At 40.5% G+C, this 25,492-nt stretch overlaps 1 protein-coding gene across 31 annotated transcripts in view; it reads left to right on the top strand.

The window, feature by feature from the left end:
• DOCK9 (dedicator of cytokinesis 9) overlaps nucleotides 1-25,492 on the top strand; it is a 279,512-nt gene that overhangs the window by 178,378 nt on the left and 75,642 nt on the right. For all 31 annotated transcript variants that reach the window (XM_077855103.1, XM_077855109.1, XM_077855120.1 and 28 more), the window contains exons 12-27: nucleotides 186-389; nucleotides 756-878; nucleotides 4,385-4,467; nucleotides 5,078-5,200; nucleotides 12,651-12,730; nucleotides 12,810-12,997; nucleotides 13,120-13,185; nucleotides 14,313-14,405; nucleotides 15,447-15,570; nucleotides 16,113-16,234; nucleotides 17,326-17,412; nucleotides 17,799-17,888; nucleotides 19,546-19,661; nucleotides 19,934-20,003; nucleotides 20,827-20,952; nucleotides 21,540-21,611. In XM_077855103.1, the coding sequence (XP_077711229.1) occupies nucleotides 186-389; nucleotides 756-878; nucleotides 4,385-4,467; nucleotides 5,078-5,200; nucleotides 12,651-12,730; nucleotides 12,810-12,997; nucleotides 13,120-13,185; nucleotides 14,313-14,405; nucleotides 15,447-15,570; nucleotides 16,113-16,234; nucleotides 17,326-17,412; nucleotides 17,799-17,888; nucleotides 19,546-19,661; nucleotides 19,934-20,003; nucleotides 20,827-20,952; nucleotides 21,540-21,611 (1,767 nt within the window). The remainder of the gene's footprint in view (nucleotides 1-185; nucleotides 390-755; nucleotides 879-4,384; nucleotides 4,468-5,077; nucleotides 5,201-12,650; nucleotides 12,731-12,809; nucleotides 12,998-13,119; nucleotides 13,186-14,312; nucleotides 14,406-15,446; nucleotides 15,571-16,112; nucleotides 16,235-17,325; nucleotides 17,413-17,798; nucleotides 17,889-19,545; nucleotides 19,662-19,933; nucleotides 20,004-20,826; nucleotides 20,953-21,539; nucleotides 21,612-25,492) is intronic.

Consider the following 25,492-nt stretch of genomic DNA (forward strand, 5'->3'; position numbering starts at 1 on the left):
TGCAGGGTTGTTTAGCCTCAGGGAGGGGATGTTTGTGATAGGGATGGAGACTGTTTCTCTTTAGCAATAATTTATAGCAACAATCATAAATAGACTTAGTAATTTCTTCTTTGATAGCAACGTTCTTTTTTTTCCCCCCACAGTTTGAGCCATAGTGACTCTCTGGATGGTTTTATTTTGTTCAGGTAGAGCCTTTCTTTGTTACTTTATCCCTGTTTGACATAAAATACAACCGAAAGATTTCTGCTGATTTCCACGTGGACCTGAACCATTTCTCCGTGAGGCAGATGCTGGCCACCACATCTCCAGCTCTGATGAACGGTGGCAGGCCGAGCTCACCAGTTCTTCAGGATATCCTCCAGGAAGCTGCCATGCAGTATCCAAAGCAGGTGGGGGACTTGAGCTCAGCAGTCAGACTCCTAACTTTTCTTGCAAATGCTATGCGAATGCATAAGACTTTGTAATGCACAACTGGGTTGAATGAGACTGTTGGCAGGATCTAAAATAAGGCAGTGAAAGCAAGCTGAGAGAAGAAATGGTATTTGATTTTTCATTTCTTTTTTCTAACTTTGTGCTAGTTGCTCACCCACCAAATCACCTTTTTAATCAGATGATCGACTAGGGGTGAAGCACTGGTTGCTTTTGAATAGCGATACTGCTTCAGCACTCTGCTGCTTTTGAAGGTTCAACATTCAGGGGATTTGTTTAACGTGGCAGTGGATTTTACTCACTACAGAAAACCATTTGTTCCCTAGGGAATATTCTCAGTCACGTGTCCTCATCCCGATATATTCCTTGTGGCTAGAATTGAAAAAGTGCTTCAGGGGAGCATCACCCACGGTGCTGAGCCATATATGAAAAGTTCAGACTCTTCTAAGGTATGGGTGACTTATATGCTTTGTGATGATAAACCACAGAACAAAAGGGCTCTCTGTCAAAATAGAAATGCTTAAAGAAGTCTAAGTTAAGCCATATTTATATTCTAAAAGATGTGCACTGCTTTATATAGATTTATACTTCACCTGATGTATCCTATTTTCAATGAAAAGTAGTCCTGTGTGTATATATAATGCTTCATTTGTCCAGGCAATCCTAACATCCTAAAATAATTGGCAAAGCTGGAATTCCCAGCTTAATAGTAAATTTTCTGTCATTAAAAAGTACATATATTCATATAGAGTTCATTTCACTGTTGATGTGCCTCTCGGGTTCTGGAATTATCTTTGGGTCCATTTATACTTACATGTGAGGCTGGGGACTGGGAGACGGTCTGGCCAGGAAGTTCAGTGCCTCAGGTTCTCTGCTTGGCCATCTGGGGCAGGTTATGGTGATAGAGGTGGTTTGACCTTAGGTAGAAGAGGAAGGAAAACATACAAGATGTGTGTTTGGTGTATTTTCATTACTGCGGTGTATGCTCATTAGTTGTATGCCTCTCTGTGGACACACACAGACTTGAATATTAGAGGTTATCTAGTCCAAGACCTCCTTTCAGGCATCATAAGATGAGGTTTACTAAGGTTTAATTACCTCCTCAGCATCCCATAGGTAGAGTGACCAAAGGCACTTGACTGTCACCATCTAGCACATTGAGCTACCTGGTAGAGTGAGCTATTGAGTGCTGTCTGTGATGGTCTTACAGTATTTTTTATAAGTGGTCATCTGAGAGATGACCCTGCTACATTGAGAAGGACTGGTCAGGAGCAGGAGGGGCTCCTGCTACAGGCTCTAAGGGATATTATTGAGCTGATTCAGAGCTGTCTGTGGCTGCCTGTATACCACAGGTGTGTCCACCAGGATGAGGACGGTTGTTAAAGAATAGGTTGTAGGAGTCAGAGACCGGGGTACTGAGTGCTAACTAGCCTCGAAGTCATGTCACCAACCTGGGCTCTGATGACCTATTGGTAGTTGAAGGACGGTATTACTACCTTGCCCCACTTCCCTCTCAGGAACTGTGCTGTGATCACATGGATAATGTACAATACATTGCTAGGGAATGCTACAAATCACTGATATGCAGGATATCGTTATCACTTATCACCCTCAGCCAGGGAAAGCCCATTTACCCAGGTGCACTGCTTCCAACACTATGCCTTTCTGGCTGGTAAAAGCTGAGTAAGGTTTAGTCCCTGGAGAGAAGCTATTTTATTTTTTAAATCAAGTTTGTAAAACCTTGGATGAGAAGCTCTTTTAGCTCTTCGATGTTTTGATTAATAATCAATGAAGGCCCAAGCTAAGATCTACTCCCCTGTGTATGTAACGCGTTTCCAGGGCCTAAATGCACCATCTTCGCTTTTCTGACCAACACATGCCTAGTTTGAAACTTGGCAGCTCATGTTGCTGCAAAATCACATTTCACTTTGGGCTAAGTTTTATGATCTACTCTACACTTCCGGTGTCCGTTGAGCATCTGTGGAAGTCTGCTCTTACTTCTTTACTTACGGAATGGAAAGCTCAGCCGTATGTACATTATACATGCATTAACACCTCCAAAGTATTAATTTAAGGCAGAGATTAGCATTTTATATCACAATAGATTTTATATCCCTTTTATATCAGAGTAGAAGTTCTGGCAGAGATATTACTAAGGGTTGATTTTCTAATGTATATCAAAACTGTTTCTTCCTGTTTTCCAAGATTGTCTAAAATATCATTTAGAGTAAATTTTGTCTTGGAGGAAGAAACTTTTATGAAAAGTCTCTGTAGGTGTCTGCCATGAATAGATTAAAAAAGAAGAAAAAAGAAGAAAGAAAGAGGGGGGGAATCCTACACAGCAAAAATGAGTTTTTGAGTCTTTTGCATACCTTATGTTCCATTTGTGCCCTCAGTAAGTCTGCAAGCTAAGACTCTGTTTGCTGCAGGAACAGTGAAACTTATTTGAAGCCTATGTTTTAGTTTTAAATTCTACGCAAATATTGAAAAAAATTTTTATGCGAATACTGCATTTTACTCCACAACACCATTATTGTTAGAATCTAAAAACAATAGTTTCTATCTGAAAATGTTGGAGTATAATTACCCCTCCAGGAAGGTAGCCATTTTACCTTATAACTACCCCAAATCCCTGCAAGAACATGCACTACTGGGTGAAGAAAGGGAGGAGCTGGATGAACTGCTGACATGTTTCAATCAAGACGTGTTTCTAATTCACTTGTGAAGGCAACAGCAATTCTCACAGCACAGTTGTCGTAGAATCATAATGTTTGGAAGGGATAATGAATGAAAAGTACTATGACTCACGCCCTTCATTTTTGAGGTGGGGAAAGTGGACCCCAAAGACCTTTAATGGCCCAGAGTCACACAGCTCATTTCAGTTTAACTTAGATACAAACAGCTCTATTGTCCTACTTATAAGTCTTCTAGATGAGTACTTCTTAGACCAGGTGCATACAGGTCACTGGAGGTCTGGTCAGAAGGCAGGTTCTGATCTGGGAGGTCTGTGGAGGGGCCTGAGACTGTGCATTCCTGGTAAGTTCCCTGGTGATGCTAATGTTGCAGCTCTGCAGTGCACACCTTGGTTCACAGGCTCTAGATCAGGATGCCCAAGCTTGGTTTGACTCTGATATGCTTGAGTAATGCAAAAGGCCCTTGAACCTACCACTCTGACTGAATCAAACTTTGCATTAGTAACAGTGCAGTATCCCCCATACAAAGGGATTTGGGGAAATTGTCATCTGCTTTAGCAGTAGGGATAGGGTTGTTTAATAGACCTGCCATGCATATATCTTAGGCCGAAGCGAATCTGCTTCACTGTGCACTATAGGGTTAATAAGCCAACCCACAACAAATGAAAATTGATCATTAAGAAGTGAAAATAGCAGTAACTTATACTTAGAAACTGAGAATATAGCAATTAAAAACTCTGGCGTAACTTTAGTTAGCACCTGTGCCGTATATAAAGAATATGTATCCCCCCAAATTGTGAGAATCTGCACCAGGTGGTGCAATTTAGGAGCAATGCAAGCTCAGTATCTTCATTAGTGTTCTTATTTAAACTTTAAGTAATGTGATATATTTTGGCATGAATACCAAGTATTAATAATTCTGATAACCCAGTGGACTTATAAGTAGCCCACAGTCATAAGGAACTATAGAAAGCCTATGAAATGGTATGCTTATGGCCTGTAAAAACAGCATCTTAGAAAAGATAAGACATTTTAGAAACAGCACTCATTCTATATTCTTTAAAAATCACTGCCAATGATTGCATTAAACAAGACTCTCTACCTTGTGTAAATCCAGGCATATTCATTACAGTAACATGTGCTTTTCCATGCATCTGCACTATGATAAGAGCTTGTTTAATGAACATGGGATAATGGCTCTTTAGATCACAATTCTGTCAGTGGGATGCAGCATCTCATGGCTTGATTCTGATGTCTTCAAGGTTGCTCAGAAAGTGCTGAAGAATGCCAAGCAGGCATGCCAAAGACTAGGACAGTACAGAATGCCATTTGCGTGGGCAGCAAGGTAACTAACGATGACATCTTTTATACCTTTGATATAGATACGGATATATGGAGGTAGTTGGATAGATGGAGATAGGTAGACTGATCTGTTTTTTGCCAGAGACAAAGAAGATTTAAATGTGTAAAACTGAAAAATAAGAAAGCCTCCTATGTGAATAATAATCACTTATTAGAGTCACAGAGAGGAAGGATGCTGGCTGGAGAGAGCTGTGCTGGAACCAGCAGGATGGACAGGAGTGCTTGTGGTAGAGCTGGCATTCCAGGATCCCGCCACATATCCTGAGCTCACCTTGGGCAGCAGCCCTGGAGGAGGGGGTGGAATGGGGTGGGGAAGGGAGTGCCTGCAGATCATCTTTATTTGTGAGCTCTGCTTCCAAAGCGTTTGACTGTATATGTTGTTTCCTAAGCACGAGCCATTTGCTGGAAATGTTTCTATGTAAATTGAGTTAGTTGTGTTCATCCTCATAAATGTCTTCCATGTTTTTAGATAATGAAATTTCTGGTAGCTATAGCAAATGGAATAATAATTAGTCTTCACATGGAAACCAAAGTTGTGGATTTATTTTGGGGTTTTGGAAACTCAGTTTAGAAATGTTGTTTGGCTATTTCAGGACATTGTTTAAGGACACATCTGGAAACCTTGACAAAAATGCCAGATTCTCTGCTCTCTACAGGCAAGACAGCAATAAGCTCTCCAATGATGACATGCTCAAGTTCCTGGCAGACTTCCGGAAGTGAGTCTCCAAGCCTTCCTTATTTGCACACCTGAGAAACAGAAGGTGTTTGGTGGGGAGGGGGGCAGAGGGCTCCACTCAAACATCATAGGGCCTGTTGGGTGAGCACTTTACCTCATGTCCTCAGGAAGGAAGAAAAGGTTTAAAATTGAAGAGTGTCCTGGCTCATTTGAATTCTTTAAATGACGTTTTTGGTGGTGCTATGGGTAGAGATGAGCCCGGGGAGGAAGGAGACAGTGGAGAGACCTTTGGCAAGAGATGGGAAAGGACTCAGCAAAGCCAGTGTACGTGGAAATGGGAGGAAGGGGCTAATTGGGGTCACATCAGAGAAGTGCCGTTACTCTGTCTGGGGTTCCTGGTTGGGTGAAGGGTGGAAGGAGAGAGCAGTAGGTGGGTCTTGGGTAGATAACCCCTGAGTTTCTGACTTGTACAGTGGGGTGACTCAGGTACCATTCACTGCATGGATGATGGAAGGGAAGGACAATATCTTATATGGTGCTGTTTACACACATTGTTTCAAATGCTTTACCTATATTCACGCGTGTATTAGAGCTACCAAAACAAAGTACCACAGACTAGGTGGCTTAAAACAATGAATATGTATTCTCTTGCAATTCTGGGGGCTCGAAGCCTGAAACCAAGACATTGGCATGGCCACACTTGCTCTGAAATCTCTGGAGGAAGATCCTTCCTTGCTTCTTTCAGCTCTAGTGACCCAGGCATTCCTCGGCTTATGGCAGCATCACTCTAATCTCCACTTCTGGCTTCACATGACCCCTTTACTGTGTGTTTCTGGTGAAATGTCCTTCTTATAAAGGAATGTGTCATCGTGGATTAGAGCCAATCCCAGTGAGTTCATCTTGTCTTGATTACATCTGCAAAGATCCTATTTCCAATAAGGAGACATTCGTAGATACCAGGGGTTAGGACTTCAGCATATGTGTTTGGGGACACTATTCAGCTCACAGCAATGTGATAAAAAGAGGGAAGCAGTGGCTGGGGCAGCCCAGCTGAGAATCTGCTCCTATCACTGTGCTATTTGGTATGTCATCATATATAACATGTTATTATACAGTCATTATTGTCATGTTTACCCTTTGCTTATAGAATAAAAAGTCATTTTATTTTGTTTTGTTTTTTTGAAAACTCTAGTTACCTTAGTTAAATAGATTACTGTTTTCTTGCACTAGACTACCATGCAACTTTTAGTAATCATGATGTAGGTCCGAAATAATTGCTTAGGAAGGTGTACACACTATATTGTTAGAGAGGAAAAGTATCTATGAGATCTCATTTTTGAGAAGAAAATATTTTATATATTTCTTTTTGTGTATCAGTGAAGAAATAGATAGGCAAATAACTAGCCAGATGGAAAGATGAGCATAAAATAGTCATTTGGATTTATACCAAAATAGTGATCATGATTGTCTCTGAGGGATGGGTGTATGGATGGCTTTTCACTTCTACTTTATAGCTTTCTGTGATTTTACATGGAATTTTTTTTTTTTTAAGATTTTATTTATTTATTCATGAGAGACACAGAGAAAGAGGCAGAAACATAGAGGGAGAAGCAGGTTCCCTGTAGGGAGCCTGATGTGGAACTTGATCCCAGGACCCTGGGATCATGCCCTGAGCTGAAGGCAGATACTCAACCACTGAGCCACCCAGGCATCCCTGGACTTTTTTTTTTTTTTTTTTTTAACATTAACTTTTATATGCTGACAAACATGCACACAATGAAGTTTTTTTGTGTATGATGGAGGCGGGAAGCCCTCGCTCAGAAATTACGTCCTAGACTGTCTAGCTTGAGAGTGCCCTGGCAGTGGTGGTGGTGCTTTGATGGTAGCTCCAGCTCACACTTCTGTTCCTTAGTAGAGGCCAAAGGGCAGGATGCTATGGGGTCCTTTTTTTTTTTTTTTTTTTAAGATTTTATTTATTTATATGACATGGAGAAAGAAAGCACAAGCAGGGGGTAGTGGCAGAGGGAGAGGGAGAAGCAGGTTCCCCATTGAACAGGGAACCATACATGGGGCTTGATCTCAGGACCCTGGTTTCATGACCTGAGCCAAAGGCAGATGCTCAACCAACTGAGCCACCCCAGGCATCCCTACAAGGTCTTTAATGAAAAAATGATCTGAGCTGAGAGGCCATGGCCAGGCAGCAAAAAGCATAAGCCTTCTGTGGTTCAGAGCACAGCAGTGTTCTCACTAGCACAGCGAGCCTTTAGGGGTGTGCTCAATAGGAAGGTTCTTGTGGGAGGAGCGTGCTCCCAATGGCCGATGAGAGACTCAGAAACCCGCAAATAGGGATGTGATGCTATCAGCATGGGAAGGTGCAGCAGTAGCAGGGGAGCCTTTTTCCTTTCTTCTCAGCAAGAATCCAGAGACATGCCCCTGTCCACTCCCTGTGCTTTCCACAGCAGAATTAGGGAAGTGGAGGTTTCCTTTTATCCCCCCCCCCCCCCCCGTTTAAACTTAGTATTGCTCTTTTTCTTTCCTCTTTATTTTTTTTTATTTTTATTTTTTTATAGAGGATAATCCTGTGTCACTGGCCTGCGGACCAGCTTGGGTGCCAAGCTATTGTTTCTATTCCCATGACTATCTCAAAATGTCATTTAATAATGGATAGAAAAAATTTTCTCAAGCTGCCCCAGTCTTTAGAAAACAGCTGCCAAATCTCATAAGCCACTTCTCCCATTCCTTCGCAGTAATTATAAGGGGATGTGTTCCAAGATTTAGTAAGAAAACAATTTTGTCAGATAGATGGTATTGCTGACATATATGCTTCCAGAAATATTTATCTGTGATTTTACATGGACTTTTTTTTTTTTCAAGATTTTATTTATTTATTCATGAAAGACACACAGAGAGAGGCAGAAACATAGAGGGAGAAGCAGGTTCCCTGTAGGGAGCCCGATGCGGGACTTGATCCCAGGACCCTTGAGTCATGACCTGAGCCAAAGGCAGATACTCAACCGCTGAGCCACCCAGGTGCCCCAAAAAGGTGTTCTTATTATAACATGGAGATAGGACCATGGGCAAGAAGAGCTGCCTAAATATAAACCTTTTTTTAATGCTACCACATCGGGTAGTTTAGGTAATAATATTATTAGGGTTTGTGCAGGAGACTTGCGTAAATGTGTTTGACATTCTTTACTTCTATTCCCTCTTGGTTACTCTGTGCTCAAACCAGGTGAGGCTATTTGCCTTTCCCTTAAGCCACTGTGTATACTTTCACCACAGAACACTTTGCCCTCTGCCTGAATCATGTCCTCTTATGCTTTTGTCTCTTCAAAGGATCCCTTCTCCTCTTTCAGAGTCGTCTGCAGCTCACGGCCATGTTGGGAGACCTGGGGCACGTCGTGCAGCTGTTCTGCTGGAGTCTCCTCTTTTTAAGGGAGAATCCTAATGGCCCTGTGTCCTACAGCTCTGGTGGGGAATAAAGGAAGATGCATGTCAGGGTTATTTCACTGAGAAGGCTCATCTTGACCCCTTCCTTCTCAATACACTAGACACTTACCTTCCTGTAGAGGTTCACACACACTGTATGGAAGTGGTTGTCATCTTGTCTTGTTGAGTATGAGAATTGTATCATGTTTGAATTATCTCTGGAACTTAGTCTAGTGCATGTTGTATCACCATAAGCACTTGATAAATAGCTATTAAAATTTCTCATAGACATAAATTCAGTGATTTCATTTAAACAAAAATATCTCAAATTTCTTTCAGTCACATACATATTTTTTTTAATGGACTCCAAAGCTTTTAGGGGCTATTTCCTTTTACAAAATGCAGTTAGGAGATTAGACTTGCTGCCAACAGACCCAGGCACGCCTATATTGCCAGTTAATCACTTTAATGGGTCAGTACAGACAATGGGGAAGGGGGGACTGGACTGCAGAAACATGGAGGTGAGGACACCCAATCTGTTGGGTTGGGATGACTGCTGATTTGTGATGCTCTCCCTGCCTCTGGGAATTGTGGAGCAATTGTATGGCAATGGGAAGAGAAAACCTTTCCTTTTCCTAAGAGCAAGAGTTTGAGCCTCATTCCTAGGTTTATATGTAGACAAAAGCAGTTCCCAAACTCCAGATACCCTATGTGTGCTTACTTTATACATTTATTTAATGAAGTTTTAGGATGAGTTTTCATGCTGAAATATTCTGAGTTTTGCATATAATTTATATATACTTTACAAATTAAAAACACAAACAAACCCAATTCTAGTCATAATAGAATTCACTTGGTGTAACACACACACACACACACACACACACACGCCCTATCACTTTACAAATTGCACATAAAAAAGGCAGTAGAATTCTCATTGTTTGTGAGGTTTTGATGTCTGATAAGCCAAGTTCAATAAAACCCCTAAGCTTCTGAAGTAAACTTAAGATTGTATTTAAAAAACTAAGCTGATAGAAAGAGCTTCCCCAAAGCCCATGTGCTATGTGGTATGGAGCTAAGCTCAGATTTGTGCTTTCTTGGAAATACATGGACATAATGTCTATATGGAAATAGCAGCCAGAAGTAAAAGCTCTCAGCAGAGGAAAGAATACGAATAAGAAATAACATAGTTATTTCTTAATATAGTTAGACACAGAAGGAAATAACACGTTATACAGAGTTGCAGTGAAGATTGTTTAATTAAAACTTGTTGCTTAGAAATTCAGTTATCAGAAGTTTATATGAGGATGATATCAAAATAAAGGAAAAAATGATGAATAAGGTACATAATCATTTATGGGTAGAAGTAACTGGGAAGGGGTGAAATACAATGCTCTTGAATACTTACATTTGAAAGTATTCTTTGTAATAAATGGTACTTCTGACTCGTGGAGGCAGATACAACTTTATAGGTGTCTCTAAGATTCGTGGGGCACAGTGTTTTGTGATACGGGGCAGTGCTAAGTTGTTTGAATGAAGGCATTCCACATCAGGAGAATTTATAGCTGCATAGAATCCAATGGGTCTAAGGGTCAGTGTACCTTGAGAGCTTTGTGTGAAGCTGAGAGAGGCTCCAGCAGTCTATCGATGGGAGCACAAGTTGTATGGGAGGCCCAAGACAGCTCTAAGGAAATGATTGGCAAAGGTACAATCTTCCTGCTAGTAGCAAAGAAGATTGTGTTTTTGAACAAATCACACTATGGGCACAAGGACAAGATGTAGGAGTGACGCTGGGCTGCACCTGGACATCTTTTGGCTAGAAATCTTTTTAAATGAAGGCAGAATGTGTAGAAAATTGTTGGCTTACCTTCCTGACAGTGATCTCTCTCAGGATTTGAAGGAATTGATCATTTAAACTCCGATATAAACATATGACAGGTGGAAAAGATTCGGATGAAGGAGAAAAACTCTAGGAGAAAGTGATTCTGCAAAGATGAATGGTGCTCAGCATGGTCTGTTGTCATAAGGACGAGAATTTAGGGCTGTTAGGAAGTCCTGATACAGATGAGCAATACCCCAGGATAGACTGATACATTATTTGTGAGACTGATTAATAGATAACACTAACATGAGAGGAATTTTAAAAGCAGGAGCTAGGAACTTTTCAAACATAGGAATAAAACCAAATGCAGAATTTGGAGGCCAGTGAGCTCTGATGTTTTCTGGCATTGTTTTAAAAGACATTAAACAGGTGGCTCATGAAGAACCACGAGGCAGCATTCTGTTTTCTAGGAATAAGTCATGTCACGTCAAACTAGTCATCCTAACGGTGTTTCAGCTTTTCTCTTTCTAATTGGGTTGCTAAACTAGTAACACAGAGGAGTGCAAAGCCCTCAACAACTGTCTATTCCAGGATGTCCTGTGAACAAGTCAGAGAAGTGTACTATTCGTGAGTGGACAGTTGTTCAACTGCTGGAGTAGCCAGACACCAGAATGGGCCAGTATCGGTCTGGCGAAGGGCTTCTGGAGGTTTGAGAAGGAACCTGTTCTTGGCTATATTCTGTGCAGTATCATCATCAGTGACTTTTTTGAGAATAAAACATGCTGATGAAATGTCTTCATGACATCAAGCTATTAGGAATATCTAATTCATTAGGGGTTATAATCTGGATTTAGGAGGGTTTTGATCAACTAGAAATGGCTCAAATGTAAAAGAGTGAAATTTCCTCAAGGCAAAAATCAAATTCTGTTCCGGGTACCAAAAAACATAATTGTATGAATACAGGATGGAGAGATCTAGCATGGTAGTAAAGCATATAGGAAAAGATTTAGAGATTTTAGATGATTTAAATGTAATGTATATCACCAGGCAGGTGTGGCTACCACAAAATAATAGCATTTGGCTACATTAGTAGAAGGATATGTTGTTCAAAACCAGATAGCTGCTCGATCCCCACATGGTCAGACCTTACTGGGCCTGATGTGTGCAGTTTGGGTGCCTTGACATAAACAGGACATTCCTCTAGGGGAGATTTGGCATTGAAGGAAGGTCCAAAAGCACTGAGAATGGAGGACTTCAGCAAGCTGTGGTTGCTGTTTATATATAGATGGTTAAAGGGTGTTACACAAAGAAATGTAGCCAAGTGCCTTGGTGAATGGAAGTTGCAGAGAGTCCAAGTGAGGAGGAACAATCTGGGTGTCAAAATGGCTATGTTGAAAGTTTCCTTTCAACTAGGAAGGGTTGATGCGGTAGCAGTTCTTGTCAGAAATATCACAGATGAGATTCTTACACTGCTTTAAGTTAGACCAAATGCAAACACCAAACATTTCACTGAGTACCTACTTTGTGTCCACCATTTTACTAGACACTGGAGTCTAAAGCAGCTTTGAGATTGTTATTTTCATAATTCTAAGTGAGCCAAGAATGTGGGTAAGGATGGCATGTTTCACGAAAACAGTGACCTATAACATCTGTCTGATAGTCTTATCTGGATTTGTGCAGTCCAACACGGTAGCCACTGGCCGCAGGTGGCCGTTGAACATGAGAACCACAAGTCCAAACAGATGAACTCTAACTGTAAAACACATCTGGGTTCAAAGAATTAGAGTAATTTTTTATACTGATTACAGATTAAAATCATAATATTTTGGATATATTAGGTTAAATAAAATATATTCTTTTTTAAAAAAGATTTTATTTGTTTATTCATGAGAGACACACATACAGAGAGAGAGAGAGAGAGAGAGAGGTAGAGACAGAGGTAGAGGGAGAAGCAGGCTCCATGCAGGGAGCCCGATGTGGGACTCGATCCCGGGTCTCCAGGATCACACCCTGGGCTGAAGGCAGCACTAAACCGCTGAGCTCCTCAGGCTGCCAAATAAAATATATTCTTAAAACTAATTTTACCTGTTTCTTTTTACTTTTTAAAGTGTGGCTACTAGGAAGGTTTAAAATTACTTTTGTGGCTCACACTAAATTTCTCTTGGGAGTGCTGCTCTGGAATTTAGGTTTTATAACTAACTTAACTTATAAATGTGTGATTTTTCTCTTCTGTTTCTAGACCTGAGAAGATGGCTAAGCTCCCAGTGATTTTGGGCAACCTAGACATTACAATTGATAATGTTTCCTCAGACTTTCCTAGTGAGTATAAGTTTTTTGTAATAACCAGACAAAATTTTGTTTGGCTTTTACCTCAATTTGTTTGTTTTTAATTTTCCAGATTATGTCAACTCATCATACATTCCCATGAAGCAATTTGAAACCTGTAGTAAAACTCCAATCACATTTGAAGTAGAAGAATTTGTGCCCTGCATACCAAAACACACTCAGCCTTACACCATCTACAATAATCACCTTTATGTTTATCCTAAGTACTTGAAATATGACAGTCAAAAGTCTTTTGCCAAGGTGAGTGCAAAGATCGAGGTTTCAGTTTTGATATCAGATTCTCTTGGGTTTTGATTCTTATGTTCTTATATAAATACATATTCTGGCTTTTTGTTTTTCTTTTTCTTTAAATATTACTGCAGGCCAGAAATATTGCTATTTGCATTGAATTCAAAGATTCGGATGAAGAAGATTCTCAGCCTCTGAAGGTTTGTTTTTTATATATGTTCGCATTTTTCCATTTTAAAAATGGACCTGCATGATATCGCATAGCTAAAGGAATTTAGCACATTATAATCGACACAACACAAAAATATGTGACATCGCAATATGTAACCACATGTGTTGAACCTTATGGAATAAGGAGTATTTTAATTCTTTCTCCTCATTGATTGGTTCTGTTATACTCTTTAGGGATCAAGGTTTCCTGTGTATGTTCACTTCAGTAATTATATAATGTCTTACTCTGAGCCAGACATTGTATGGGTGCTAAGAATTGGCATTAGTAAGATTGATAATAGAAATAATAATAAAAATTTGTTGATATTTATTATTATAGTAATAATAATAGTAATAGATTATTGGTGATGTTTACTGGATGCTTGTATAGTGCAGACTCTGATCTTAGACCCTTATAGGTATTAAACTCCTTTAATTCTCCTAACAGTATTTGTTAGATGAGATTAATGTACAGAATTTAAATAAATTCCTTCAGACAATCTAGAACCGGTGTTCAAACCCAGGTCATCTGATGCTATAGCCCAAGTTCTTTACTGTAACTCTGAAGATGACTTTCCAAGAAGAGAAGGAGACAAAGATGCAAAGAAGAATATAATAATAGCTTTTGCCCTCCAGAAATTCATGGCTTAGTGGAAAAGGAAGTCATGGAGAAAAAGCTCCTGGCACATAGAAATGTTTTTTTTGTCAAACCTGATAATTGGTATAAAAAATGCTGGGGGGACATATAGGAAGGAGTGAATCATTTCTTGATGGACACATGGGAGTTTCGTGCACATAGAACTGTCATTCAGACAGAGGAATTGCATGAGCACAGGCATGCAGGTATGATAGGTGACTATGGGTAAGGTGTAGTCTAGTTACAACCAGGACAGGTGTGTGTGCCTGGCAGGGGAAGTGATGCTGGGAAGTGGGCTGGAGGATGGGTTGGACCGTGAAGTAGGGGATCTGAGGGGCCTGGAGTCTCTTAGGTAGAAGAAATCTTTTGGAGGGGGTTATAAGTTTATGCTGTAGAAATGCCTCTTGACAACACATCTGAGTTTAATTTCTTATTCTGTTAATTAAATACTGGTGTCTTCCTTTGCTAACTCTTACTTAGTGCATTTATGGCAGACCTGGTGGGCCAGTGTTCACAAGAAGCGCCTTTGCTGCGGTTTTACACCATCACCAAAACCCAGAATTTTATGATGAGGTAAGCCAAGGGGTTTTCATGGGAAAACCCAGTTAACCAGTTTTAAAGGAAACTCTGAATTCTGTGCTTAATAAAGCAAAAAAAAACAAAAGAAACTGCATGCTATACTAGAATTACAGTACTAGAACTAAATGTTGAAGTATTTATTTTACATCTTTTCTAATTACAAAAAGTAACATTTATTCCAAAAACTTGGAAAATGCTGATAATAGAAAAGAAAAAGTCAAAAATCTCTCCTCTGTTACTACTACGATTGATATTCTGACATATTTTCTTTCAAGTTCATACTTAAGTATAGTTACCTTTGTTGGACCTGAGAATCTTTCTTTCTCATTATTGGGTTTCTTTATATAGAATCATAGTGTAGTTCATTAAAACTACTATAAGAATCCTGCTTTTAAATGTCCTATCCTGGTTAATGTAATGGTTGATGTTATGTTTCTAGTTCTTTCTAGAGTTGACATACCAACTCTCTCGTTTCTAGTCAGTGAATGTTCTCAGTCTGTTCAGTAGCCAGAACAAATACCAGACTGGGTAGATTGTAAAGAGCAGACATTTACTGTTCACAGTTCTGGAAGCTAAAGTCCTAGGTCAAGATGCCAGCATGGCTGGGTGAGGGCCAACTCCCTCCTGGTCACAGACTCAATTGTATCCTTACATGGTGGGAAGGCTGGGGCAGGGGGGTGGCTCTCTTAGATATAAGAACATTAATCCCATTCATGGGGGTTCCATCCTTATGACCTGATCCACCCCCAAAGACCCCACCTCCAAATACTATCACATTGGAGGGGGTTAGGATTTCAACAAATGCATTTGAGTGTTGGGAGTAGGGACTTGCACATTCAGACCATGACAGTGGTGTATGGATCCATTTCTTTAGCACTGTCTATGTTCTCTGCTTTCTCTGACCACAAATGTTAATATCAGTTTGGAGACCAAATGTATGCTCATGCATGCACAGGGTTATGCATCGTGTAGCCACTTTCATCGAGATTTTGTTTTCAGATATTAAAAAGATTGTTATTTTGGTCTTCCTTGCAGATCAAAATAGAATTGCCCACCCAGCTGCATGGAAAGCACCACTTGCTGTTCACATTTTTCCATGTCAGCTGTGATAGTTCAAGTAAAGGAAGCACGAAGAAGAAGGATGTGGTTGAAACACAAGGTTTGGGATTTCATCATTCCTTTGACTCTTTATGACTTACATCTTAGGTTCTTAAATTGTATTTTGATTCAGAATCCTCATCCTCTTTCAGAGTTTTTATTTTTAATTTTTTAAAAGATTTTATTTATTTGAGAGACAAAGGGGAGAGCATGAGTGGGAGGAGGGGCAGAAAGTGAGGGGCATGCAGACCACACACCCCCACTGCCACCCCGTGGAGCAGGGAGCCTGACGTGGGACTCAATCTCAGGACCCTGAGATCATGACTGAAGCCTAAAAGCAGATGCTTAGGAGCTACCCAGAAGCCCCTTTGCAGAGTTTTTAGATGAAATTTATGAAGGTAGCATGCTGGGGCTTGCATATGTAAATTTTTCTGAAAGATCATTTTGAAATTGTAATCCCAAAGAGGCCAAAGTAATGTTGTAGACAATGTTCTGCAAAGACTAGATTCAGGGCCTTAAAGATCAGGCAGTTTAGTAGCATTGACTTTCTTTGATACGTTTTCGAACACCAACAGTGAAGTGTTTTGTGCTTTGTTTCAACAGTTGGATATTCCTGGCTTCCTCTCCTGAAAGATGGAAGGGTGGTGACTAGTGAACAGCATGTTCCTGTCTCAGCCAATCTCCCATCTGGCTACCTTGGCTACCAGGAGCTCGGGATGGGCAGGGTATAGAACTTTAAGATTGATTTATCCCGGTAACTTCAGAAAACATGAAAAATCAGTTAGAGCAAGAATAACATAAAAAAAGCACACAGTATTTTTCCTGGTCCCAACATTTTGATTTTAGTTATTCATTTTCAAGTAAACATAGGCTAGTGAAAGGCAGTGCTATTAATGGCACACTTTAGAATTACAGTTTTAGAAGCCCTGACCTAGCAGTACCTCAGCAGGGGAATAGAGACGTGGAGATTGGAGAAACTGGATGAAGTAGAAGTTTTTCGCTGCAAACTAGCCCATGCTTAAGTAAGGATGTGTTCTTAGAGTCACGCAGACTATTAGGAATTGTCTTCCAGCCTAGAGTAAATCTAGTAACAAATCTTACCCACAGGGCAGCCCATTCTAAGACATTTTCTGATTCATTAAAGCCTGAATTTTCTTAGATTTTCCCAATTGGTTAGTTGGTTTTGCATTTTTTTTGACATCTTAAATTTTATAGACTTCAGTTTTATAACATGCTGAGATAAGGTTTCATTTCATTTTAAATGGCTTTTTATTGTTTCTGTGCATTTAAGTACTGCCAGTTCTGGGTCCATGTTATGGACAATCAAAATATTCCAAAACCAGGGGAAATCATATAACAGTTAAAATTGCTAGTCTGAACAAAGAAAAAGGACGTTTCAGAAATCAAAATAAGCACACACAGATGATTGGCTCTTTACCCTGTTAGGACTTCTTCTCCTGTCCTATTTGCTGGATGCAGTATCTTCTGCCATCACTTTAAGGATCCTGAGCTCCAGTTTGGTTAAGTCGTTGATGAAAAAGTATTCTTTCCCTCTCAAACGGATAGTAGTTCTATAGCCACAACTAAACAGAAGATAATTTAGAAAATCCAGTAAGGAGAGTGCTGTACTTGGAGGAAGAAAGTAAGTGGAAATTAAGACTGGTTGCATCCCTACTGTGAGCCAGCTGTAACTACTAAGTCACTGATTCTGCTTGGGCCTGTGACACCTCATCAGTCCCCTCAGTGAACATGGTGTTTGAAGCCAAGGTGGCTAATATGTTGGGATTTCCACCCCCCCCCTTCCATACCTTTTCAGCATTATGGTCCAGAAATTAAATGGGTAGAAGGAAGCAAGCCACTGCTGAAGGTTTCAACTCATCTGGTTTCCACAGTGTATACTCAGGTATGTACTATCCTATTAGCATTAGCAGTGATTGCTCAGTGAATGAGTTTGCATGATTTTTTTGGCAAAGTGAAATCCTAATTGATATGTTATATGGATGTATTTGTACTCTAGAGGCCTTTCGTTGAAGAAAGTACATTATAAGGTGCTCATATGTTCAGATATAAGTGAACAGTATAAGTAACATTTCTCAACAATTTCTTCTTTGGTTGGAGGATCTTTGAAATCTTTTTTAAAATTTATTTTTATCTCCTTGATGTTTTCATCTTTATATGATCAGTTGCATAGTCTAAATAAAACATGCATGCTGCGAGAAGCAGATACTCCTATTTCTACAGCATTATGCTAATAGACTTTATTTCTTTCTCTTCTTTTTTTTCTCCCAGGATCAGCATTTACATAATTTTTTCCAGTACTGCCAGAAAACTGAATCTGGAGCCCAAGCCTTAGGGAGTGAACTTGTAAAATACCTTAAGGTATCAGATGACTTCTTTAGTGACCCCTTTCTAATGAGTTCAGAGTAGGCTGGGTTTTCTTTCTGGTGGTGAGTGTTGTTCTTACCACTTGGGAACCTTCGAAGAATGCTCTTACTAGATACTCTCACATTGATAGCTTATTTGTGGTTTTAGATGGTGGTAAAAAGTGGACTCAGAAATAGGACAAGTCCAGAACACTATATGTTAACTATACTGATCTGAAAATTAAAAACTTAATTTAAAAATAAAAAGAAGATAAAAGAAAGACAACTCCTGCCTTCATTCTCATCCCATGTATATTATACTGTTTTTAGGCCCAATCCAAAACACATTTTTCTCTGCATAGATCACTCACTCACAGGCCCTATCTGTGGAGTACTCCCCAGCTGTAGAGCACAGTAATAGGCACATAAGCAGTGAAGAAGCCTAAGTCCCAACATTAATTAATTTTTAGTTCACTGTAGGAGATAACTTTGGAGAATACATGCTGCTGGGGAGTGAGAGGGCAGGGAATGAAAAAAACAAAAAGAATGCACATAACTGACCCCAGTGTTGTACAGGGGTTGGAGACTCCCAGTGTCATGGAATGGTAAGAGCAAGATGGGGTTTCTCTAGGGGAGCCTTATCCAGAATGCGGTTCAAGGAGAGTGTTTTTAAAAAGGAGAGTTAGCTAAAAGAGCATTCTAGGCATGGGGACAAAACATAAGAAATGTGAAAAATGAGGGCACCTGAGTGGCTCAGTCAGTTAAGTGACTAGCTCTTGATTTCAGCTGAGGTCATGATCTTGGAGTCCTGGGATTGAATCCTGCATCAACCTCTGCACTCAGCAGGGAGTCTGCTTGAGATTCTCTCCTTCTGCCCCTCACTCTGCATGCTCTCTCTCTATTTCTCTCTCAAATAAATAAATCTTAAAAAAAAAAATGTGAGAAATGGAATACAAGTTCGTTTGATTTCAGCAAGGAACATGGAGTAGGAGTTCTGAAATCACAGGTTGGCCAAGTGCCCTTTTAGGTACCTCACAGAGAGCCATGTGACTTTAAGAAGAGCCTTTGTATTAGTTTTCTATTGCTGCTATAACAAATTGCCACAAACTTGGTGACTTCAACAACACAGATTTATTTTCTTACACCTTTGTAGGTCCAAAATCCGACACAGGCTTCACTGAGCTCAAATCAAGATGTTGTTAACATGGCTGAGTTCCTTTCTGGAAACTCTGGGGGTGAATCTTACTTGACCTTTCTCTGCTTCTGAAGGTTTCCCTCATTCCTTTGCGTGTGCCCCCTTCCTCCACCACAAAGCCAACAATGTTGCATCTCTGACCATTCTTTCCTTAGGCACGTCTCCCCTGACTCTCCCCTTCTGCTTCCCTCTTCTGACTTTAACGACCCTTGTAATGACTTTGGGTCCACCTGGATTATCCAGAAGAGTCCTTCTATCTTAAGCCCAGCCAATTAGCAGCCTTAATTCCCTTTAGCCATGTAACATATTCACATGTTCTGGGGATTAGGATGTGAACATCTTTGTCCCTTATTCTGCCCGCCATGGCCTTCCACTGTTTTAGATAAACGTCTTCCATGCTTGTTTGAAACTGAGTGGAAATTGCTTGGGGTTGGTTTCCTTTTAAGAAGATGACACGAATGCCATTCTTTGTCTGTAGAGCCTGCATGCGATGGAAGGCCACGTGATGATCGCCTTCTTGCCCACCATCCTAAACCAACTATTCCGAGTCCTCACCAGAGCAACCCAGGAGGAAGTCGCTGTCAATGTGACACGGTAAGAGAAGTGGATCGACGGATACCTTCTTCCCTTTCAATCTGTCCACATTTGGAGCACGGTCATACATATCTGGGATGCTAGTATGTGTTGACCATTATATTTAAGAAATTTCTTTTGATCCCATGAGTAGGGACCCCATCTAATTCCTCGTTTCCTTGTTTCCTGTGGTGCCAATAGCATCATCATTGTTCTACAACTACTGTGTAATAATGAAATGTGTTCATTTTCACATTACTATTCATTGCTTTATTCATTCCTGTGGTGTGTAGGGTCATTATTCATGTGGTTGCCCAGTGCCATGAGGAAGGATTGGAGAGCCACTTGAGGTCATATGTTAAGGTATGTAAAATAAACTGTCCCCAATCATTTAAATCTGTGGCTCTCCAATTTTCCTTCTAAGGTCTCATTTAAAAAAAAAAAAATCTAGTTATTTTGGGGTGAAATTGAGTATCTCTACTTTCTCTTCTATACCTGTAGTCAGTACTTATACCTGAACGAGAAGAAGTTCAAAGAGGGGCAATTAATTTATTTACTTAGTCTTATTTTTCAACGCACGTTTCTCTTAATGGGTTTTGTGAATAATAATAACATGGAATTTTAAAGAATTTTAAGTCCCTTTTGCTAGGCCTTTGGTATAGTACTATTTTCATTTTTCTTTTTACCAATTAAGATTTGTAGTAAAACTGCTTCTCCTGAGAGGAGGTTAGCTCTGGCCACCGTCAAATTAGATAACGATGTAGGACAGCAAGACATGTCATTAGGATGAATATCAACAGGTTCTTTGTTTATGTAATACTATTTGGTGAACAGAGTGGTGATCACCATTCTGAAAAGTTACATATGTTCCATTTAGTCTTAGACATCACTATAAATTATAGCTGTGGGATCGAGTCACCCAGTGTCGGGTGACACATTCTTTGAAGTTCCTGGGAGGTGGAGTTGTGGGCTGGAGGACCACTAATGGGTGGTTCCATATTATAATGGGTTCCCTGAAGGTATCCTGGGCTCCCTCTTTATGTCACCCTTCCCTCCTGTTTCCACACCTTCCTCTCCCACCCTGCATTTGTACCTCAGTCCCTTACTGCCATCCCTTGGAGCCTCCTGCTTTTCAGCCCATCTTGGATAACTGAGACATTAAAGTATCTTTCCCTTTTCTTCAAAGTATGCTTACAAGGCTGAGCCGTACATTGCTTCTGAATACAAGACCGTGCATGAAGAACTGACAAAAGCCATGACCACAATTCTCAAGCCTTCTGCTGACTTTCTCACCAGCAACAAACTACTTAAGGTATTTCGGGGGGTGGGGGCTAGTGTGGCTCTGCAGTATTGAAATCGATGGAAGAAAATCCAAACACCATAACCTGATCAGTTTACCCTTCTTGTGCGCTTTCAGAAACCGTCCCCACCTCCTATAAAGGGGTAAAGAGTTAGTTCTTTGAGACCAACTTTGCTGCTTATACTTGTGCTTCTATCAAAATATTACTATATTTAACGTTTCACAGGCTCTTGAGTTTTAAGAAGTCATTATACTGAAATGAGTGGAGGATACCGAGTTGAAGATTAAAAAGGCAGCATCAGCAGGCGAGGCTCAGCCAAGAGGAAAGATCACAAATCTAATCCAGTGGTGCCTCTTGTTGGTTTGTGCCATGCTGAGCATATGCGTCCAGCTTCCTTGTGGGATACAATTTTTTGTTGGACATGCAAAAGCAAGAGAACAGCTGCCACACACCTCTGGTCTGTTAATAATTTACCAAGAGGTTTGGCCCTGTTTTGAGGTCACACCTGTTTTGTGTCTGTAACATTACCAACCTAAGAGAGTAGACATCTCACCTTCTAATTTGTTTTTCTCACTGGGATCTTTTTTTTTTCTTTCAGTATTCATGGTTTTTCTTTGACGTTTTGATAAAATCCATGGCTCAGCATTTGATAGAGAACTCCAAAGTTAAGGTATGTCGTTTTGTATCAGGGCTTTTGTGGTGGCTCTTAGGGGAAGGTCTTTTTGTCACGTTTTTAGCTAACATTCATGAATGCTTTCTGTGTGCCCGTTACAGTACAGTTCTAAGTGTTTTCCAAGTGAGAAAGCATTTTGTTCCAAGTAATGAAGCCATTGGGCTGTCATAAAGTACTACCCTTCATTTTATAGATGAAGAAACAGAGACTGGAGTGAGTCTCTTGGTAAGGCCACACCTCTAGCGACTGGAAGGGGCCAGGTTTTGAGACCAGTCTGGCTCCAAAGCCCATTTTCCTGAAGCACATGTTACTAAGTCCAAAGAAAACTCTCTCTTTTCCTTTGTATTGCTCACAAGTCTTCAAGTCTTTTGAAATGAGAGTAGCAGTCTAAGCATTTATTTTAAATGTAGTTACCCAGTCTTGAACATTGTAGACCTTTCTCAGGGACTTAGATGAGAATAGATTGTCTGATGCCACTTCACATTCTCTGGAAGCAATGAATGGACTCTGAGATAACTCAGGCTCCTCTTTTCTCTCCTCCCTACTCCCAAGATGCCTGGGTATGTGTAACACTTTGGGCCCCCAGGCTAAAGGTATCCTGAGGTACCTATAGTCTCTACCTTTAGACCTCTCTGGACTAATGCCTGTCTATGTATGACTGGCCACTGCTGGCTATCTGAGGCTCAGCGTAGATACATTTTGATAAGATTCTAATGTGGTAAACACAGTGGTCATGTGAGAGTCCCTTTTGAGATGCGCATACTCTTGGAGTTGCAATTGTGACTATGAATTCTCTCTGCATTGCATTGTGCAGGGTCTTGAGTCTCCTGCAGAACAGGAGGCCCTCAGGAAGCAGGTCATGGTGCCCAGCAGTCTTTCACAAAGAATGAGGGGAGGAGAGGGGGGAACCCCAGGGAGGGAGGGTGAAGATCTAGGCCCCCTGGACCAGGGATCTGGACTCTCCAAAAAAGCCTTGGGAAAGGCTGCTGGATTTTGTCAGGCAGAAGGTTGGCAGCTCAGAACCGAAAGCCACACTTTCTCTAGTAGAGCGGACACTGGTGCCTGACCAGGTGGTTTCCTTCTTTTTTTTTTCTTTTAATTCCAGTTTTAGTACACGGGGAGATGCCAGATGGCGGTGGGCCCTGCTTTCCACAGAGTAATGTACCATCTAAATCATGCCAGAATAGCCTGCCAAGTTAAAAACCTAGCAGATTGTCTACTTGGCAGTATGCAGCTAAGTGTGTGTGCATGCATGCACATACACACACACACGCATGCGTGCACACATGCAAGTTGTATGGATGTAGGACTTTTCTGTTAAAAATGTCATATGCAGGATAAGCTATAGGCATGTCTTAGTTTGCTTGAGCTACCATAGTGAGTACCACAGCCTGGGTGGCTTTAACAAAAGAAATAGATTTCCACATGATTCTGGAGGCTAGAAGTCTGAGATCAAGGTATTTGTAGGGTTGGTTTCTGAGGCGTCTCTCCCTGGCTTGTAGATGGCTGCCTTCTCCCTGTGTCTGTGTATTGTCTTCCCTTGGTACGTGTCTGTGTCCAAATCTCCTCTTCTTATAAGGATACCAGTCCTGTTGGATTAAGGCCCACCTTAATGACTTTGTTTTAACTTAATTACCTCTTTAAAGACCCTGTCTCGAAATACAGTCCTATTCTGAGAGACTGTGGGTTAGAACTTCAACATACGAATTTCAAGGAGACAAAATTCAGTCTGTAACAAGGCCTCAGTTGATTTTTCATTATTTTCGGCTCTGAATAAATGTAATCACTTGAGAAAGACTGGTGGCTTGGGTATATTTAAAAATATAACTGCTTTATTTAGAAAGTATTCATGGAGATCCCTTACTTATATGCAGGCTCAAGGGTTACAAAGTTAAGTGTGGCGTGGTTTGTGCCTTCACAGAGTTTAGGTGGGAAAGTACACAACTAGATCATGGGAGCAATGGTCAAAGAGGTAATGAACACTTTTGAAACTCCCACAGAAGTACCAGTAACATCTCTTTCTGAGAACTGTGATACAAAATTAATAGAGTAATTTTTTTTTAATAGAGTAATTTTTAATTTTTATTTTTTTAAGACTTTCATTTATTCATGAGAGACACACACACAGAGAGAGAGATAGAGAGAGAGAGAGAGAGGCGCAGAGACACAGGCAGAGGGAGAAGCAGGCTCCATGCAGGGAGCCTGATGTGGGACTTGATCCCGGGACTCCAGGATCACGCCCTGGGCCAAAGGCAGGTGCTAAACCACTGAACCACCCAGGGATCCCTTAATAGAGTAATTTAATTGCATGTGTTTTTTTTCTCAAGATGCCAAATTAAACCATAGAAATTTAGGGATGGTAGGGACCTGAAAGCTGCCTTCTGATCCAACTCCTCCCATATGCCACAGAGGTTGAGATGGAGTATAGACCCATGAGGTGCATGCCGAGGGTCACACAACTGAGCAGAGCCTAGAACTCATGCTAGAGTCAGAATTAGCTTCTCCCAGATATCCTGCCCTTTCTAGCCTTATTAAAAATATGTGTGAAGTTCCTAGATCAATAATGTGTGATTCAGGGAAGCAGTGGCATGGTGGCAAGTGACGCGGAAGTCCGAGGGTAGCCCTCTAAAAGTGAAATGTTAAGACTCTCCAAAGTGGGAAGTAAGTATTTTGAATCTCTTTTTATAGTAAATTATCTTATGGCTAAACCCTCTCCTTTTAGCTGTCAGTGTTTGTTTTTATGATGGATAAATTAATTCTCCAGCACCTCTGGGAAATAGTTTGTTTTTGGAACTCTTTATTTTTATTTTTTTTAAAGATTGTATTTATTTATTTGAGAGAGGATGAGTCAGAGACAGAAAGAGAGAAAACGAGCAGTGGGGAAAGACAGAGGGGGGGGAAACAGACTCCCCACTGAGCAGGGAGACCGACATGGGACTCGATCCCAGGACCCCAGGATCATGACTTGAGCTGAAGTCAGGTGCTCAACCAACTGAGCGACCCAGGAGTCCTGTTTTTGAAACTCTTTAGAACAGAATGCTCAAATGCTACCATGTACAACCTTTTCTGTAAGTTAATTATATCTTGGTCCTAAAAGGATATTCAGAGAGTTTTTAGAAGTATTTTATTTAAAAAAATTGTTATCCATCGTAAAAACAAACACTGACAGCTAAAAGGAGAGGGCTTAGCCATAAGATAATTTACTATAAAAAGAGATTCAAAATACTTACTTCCCACTTTGGAGAGTCTTAACATTTCACTTTTAGAGGGCTACCCTCGGACTTCCGCGTCACTTGCCACCATGCCACTGCTTCCCTGAATCACACATTATTGATCTAGGAACTTCACACATATTTTTAAGGTTTTATTCATTTTGCCTCATATCTGAGGAATAATGAATTTTACATGTTTGGATTAGTTATTTTTATGTTTGTCTTTATTTGCATCTTAAGAATTACATATCCTAGTCTCTGATCCTGGTGTTCTGAATTGATTGAAAAGTTCATATTCACCATTCCTGTGCCATTTGTGATTTCCAGAATCATTATCAAATTCCTGCAGAATTTTTATACTTTTAGACTGAGTATTATTAGTAAATCCAGTGTGTTTATAATCCTGACCTTGTTTTTTTTTCCTCACTGTGAGTCTTTCTTAAAATGCCATAACCAGGCACACATCTGCCTAGTAGGGCACCTGGGCCACAGATTCACACGAGAGCCAGATAATGCTTTCACTGCAATGCCCATCCCAAGAATGTTTAGCATGGATCAGCATTTGGAAGCATAGTATGTTGAGCTGAGGCCTGCAGTGTCCACTCTCACTGGTAATGGGGTCATTCCATCTGGTGTATATTTACATAGAAGGAGATGCTCCTGTGA

This window comes from Canis aureus, chromosome 17, assembly GCF_053574225.1.
Source record: "Canis aureus isolate CA01 chromosome 17, VMU_Caureus_v.1.0, whole genome shotgun sequence".
Classification (NCBI taxonomy): domain Eukaryota; kingdom Metazoa; phylum Chordata; class Mammalia; order Carnivora; family Canidae; genus Canis; species Canis aureus.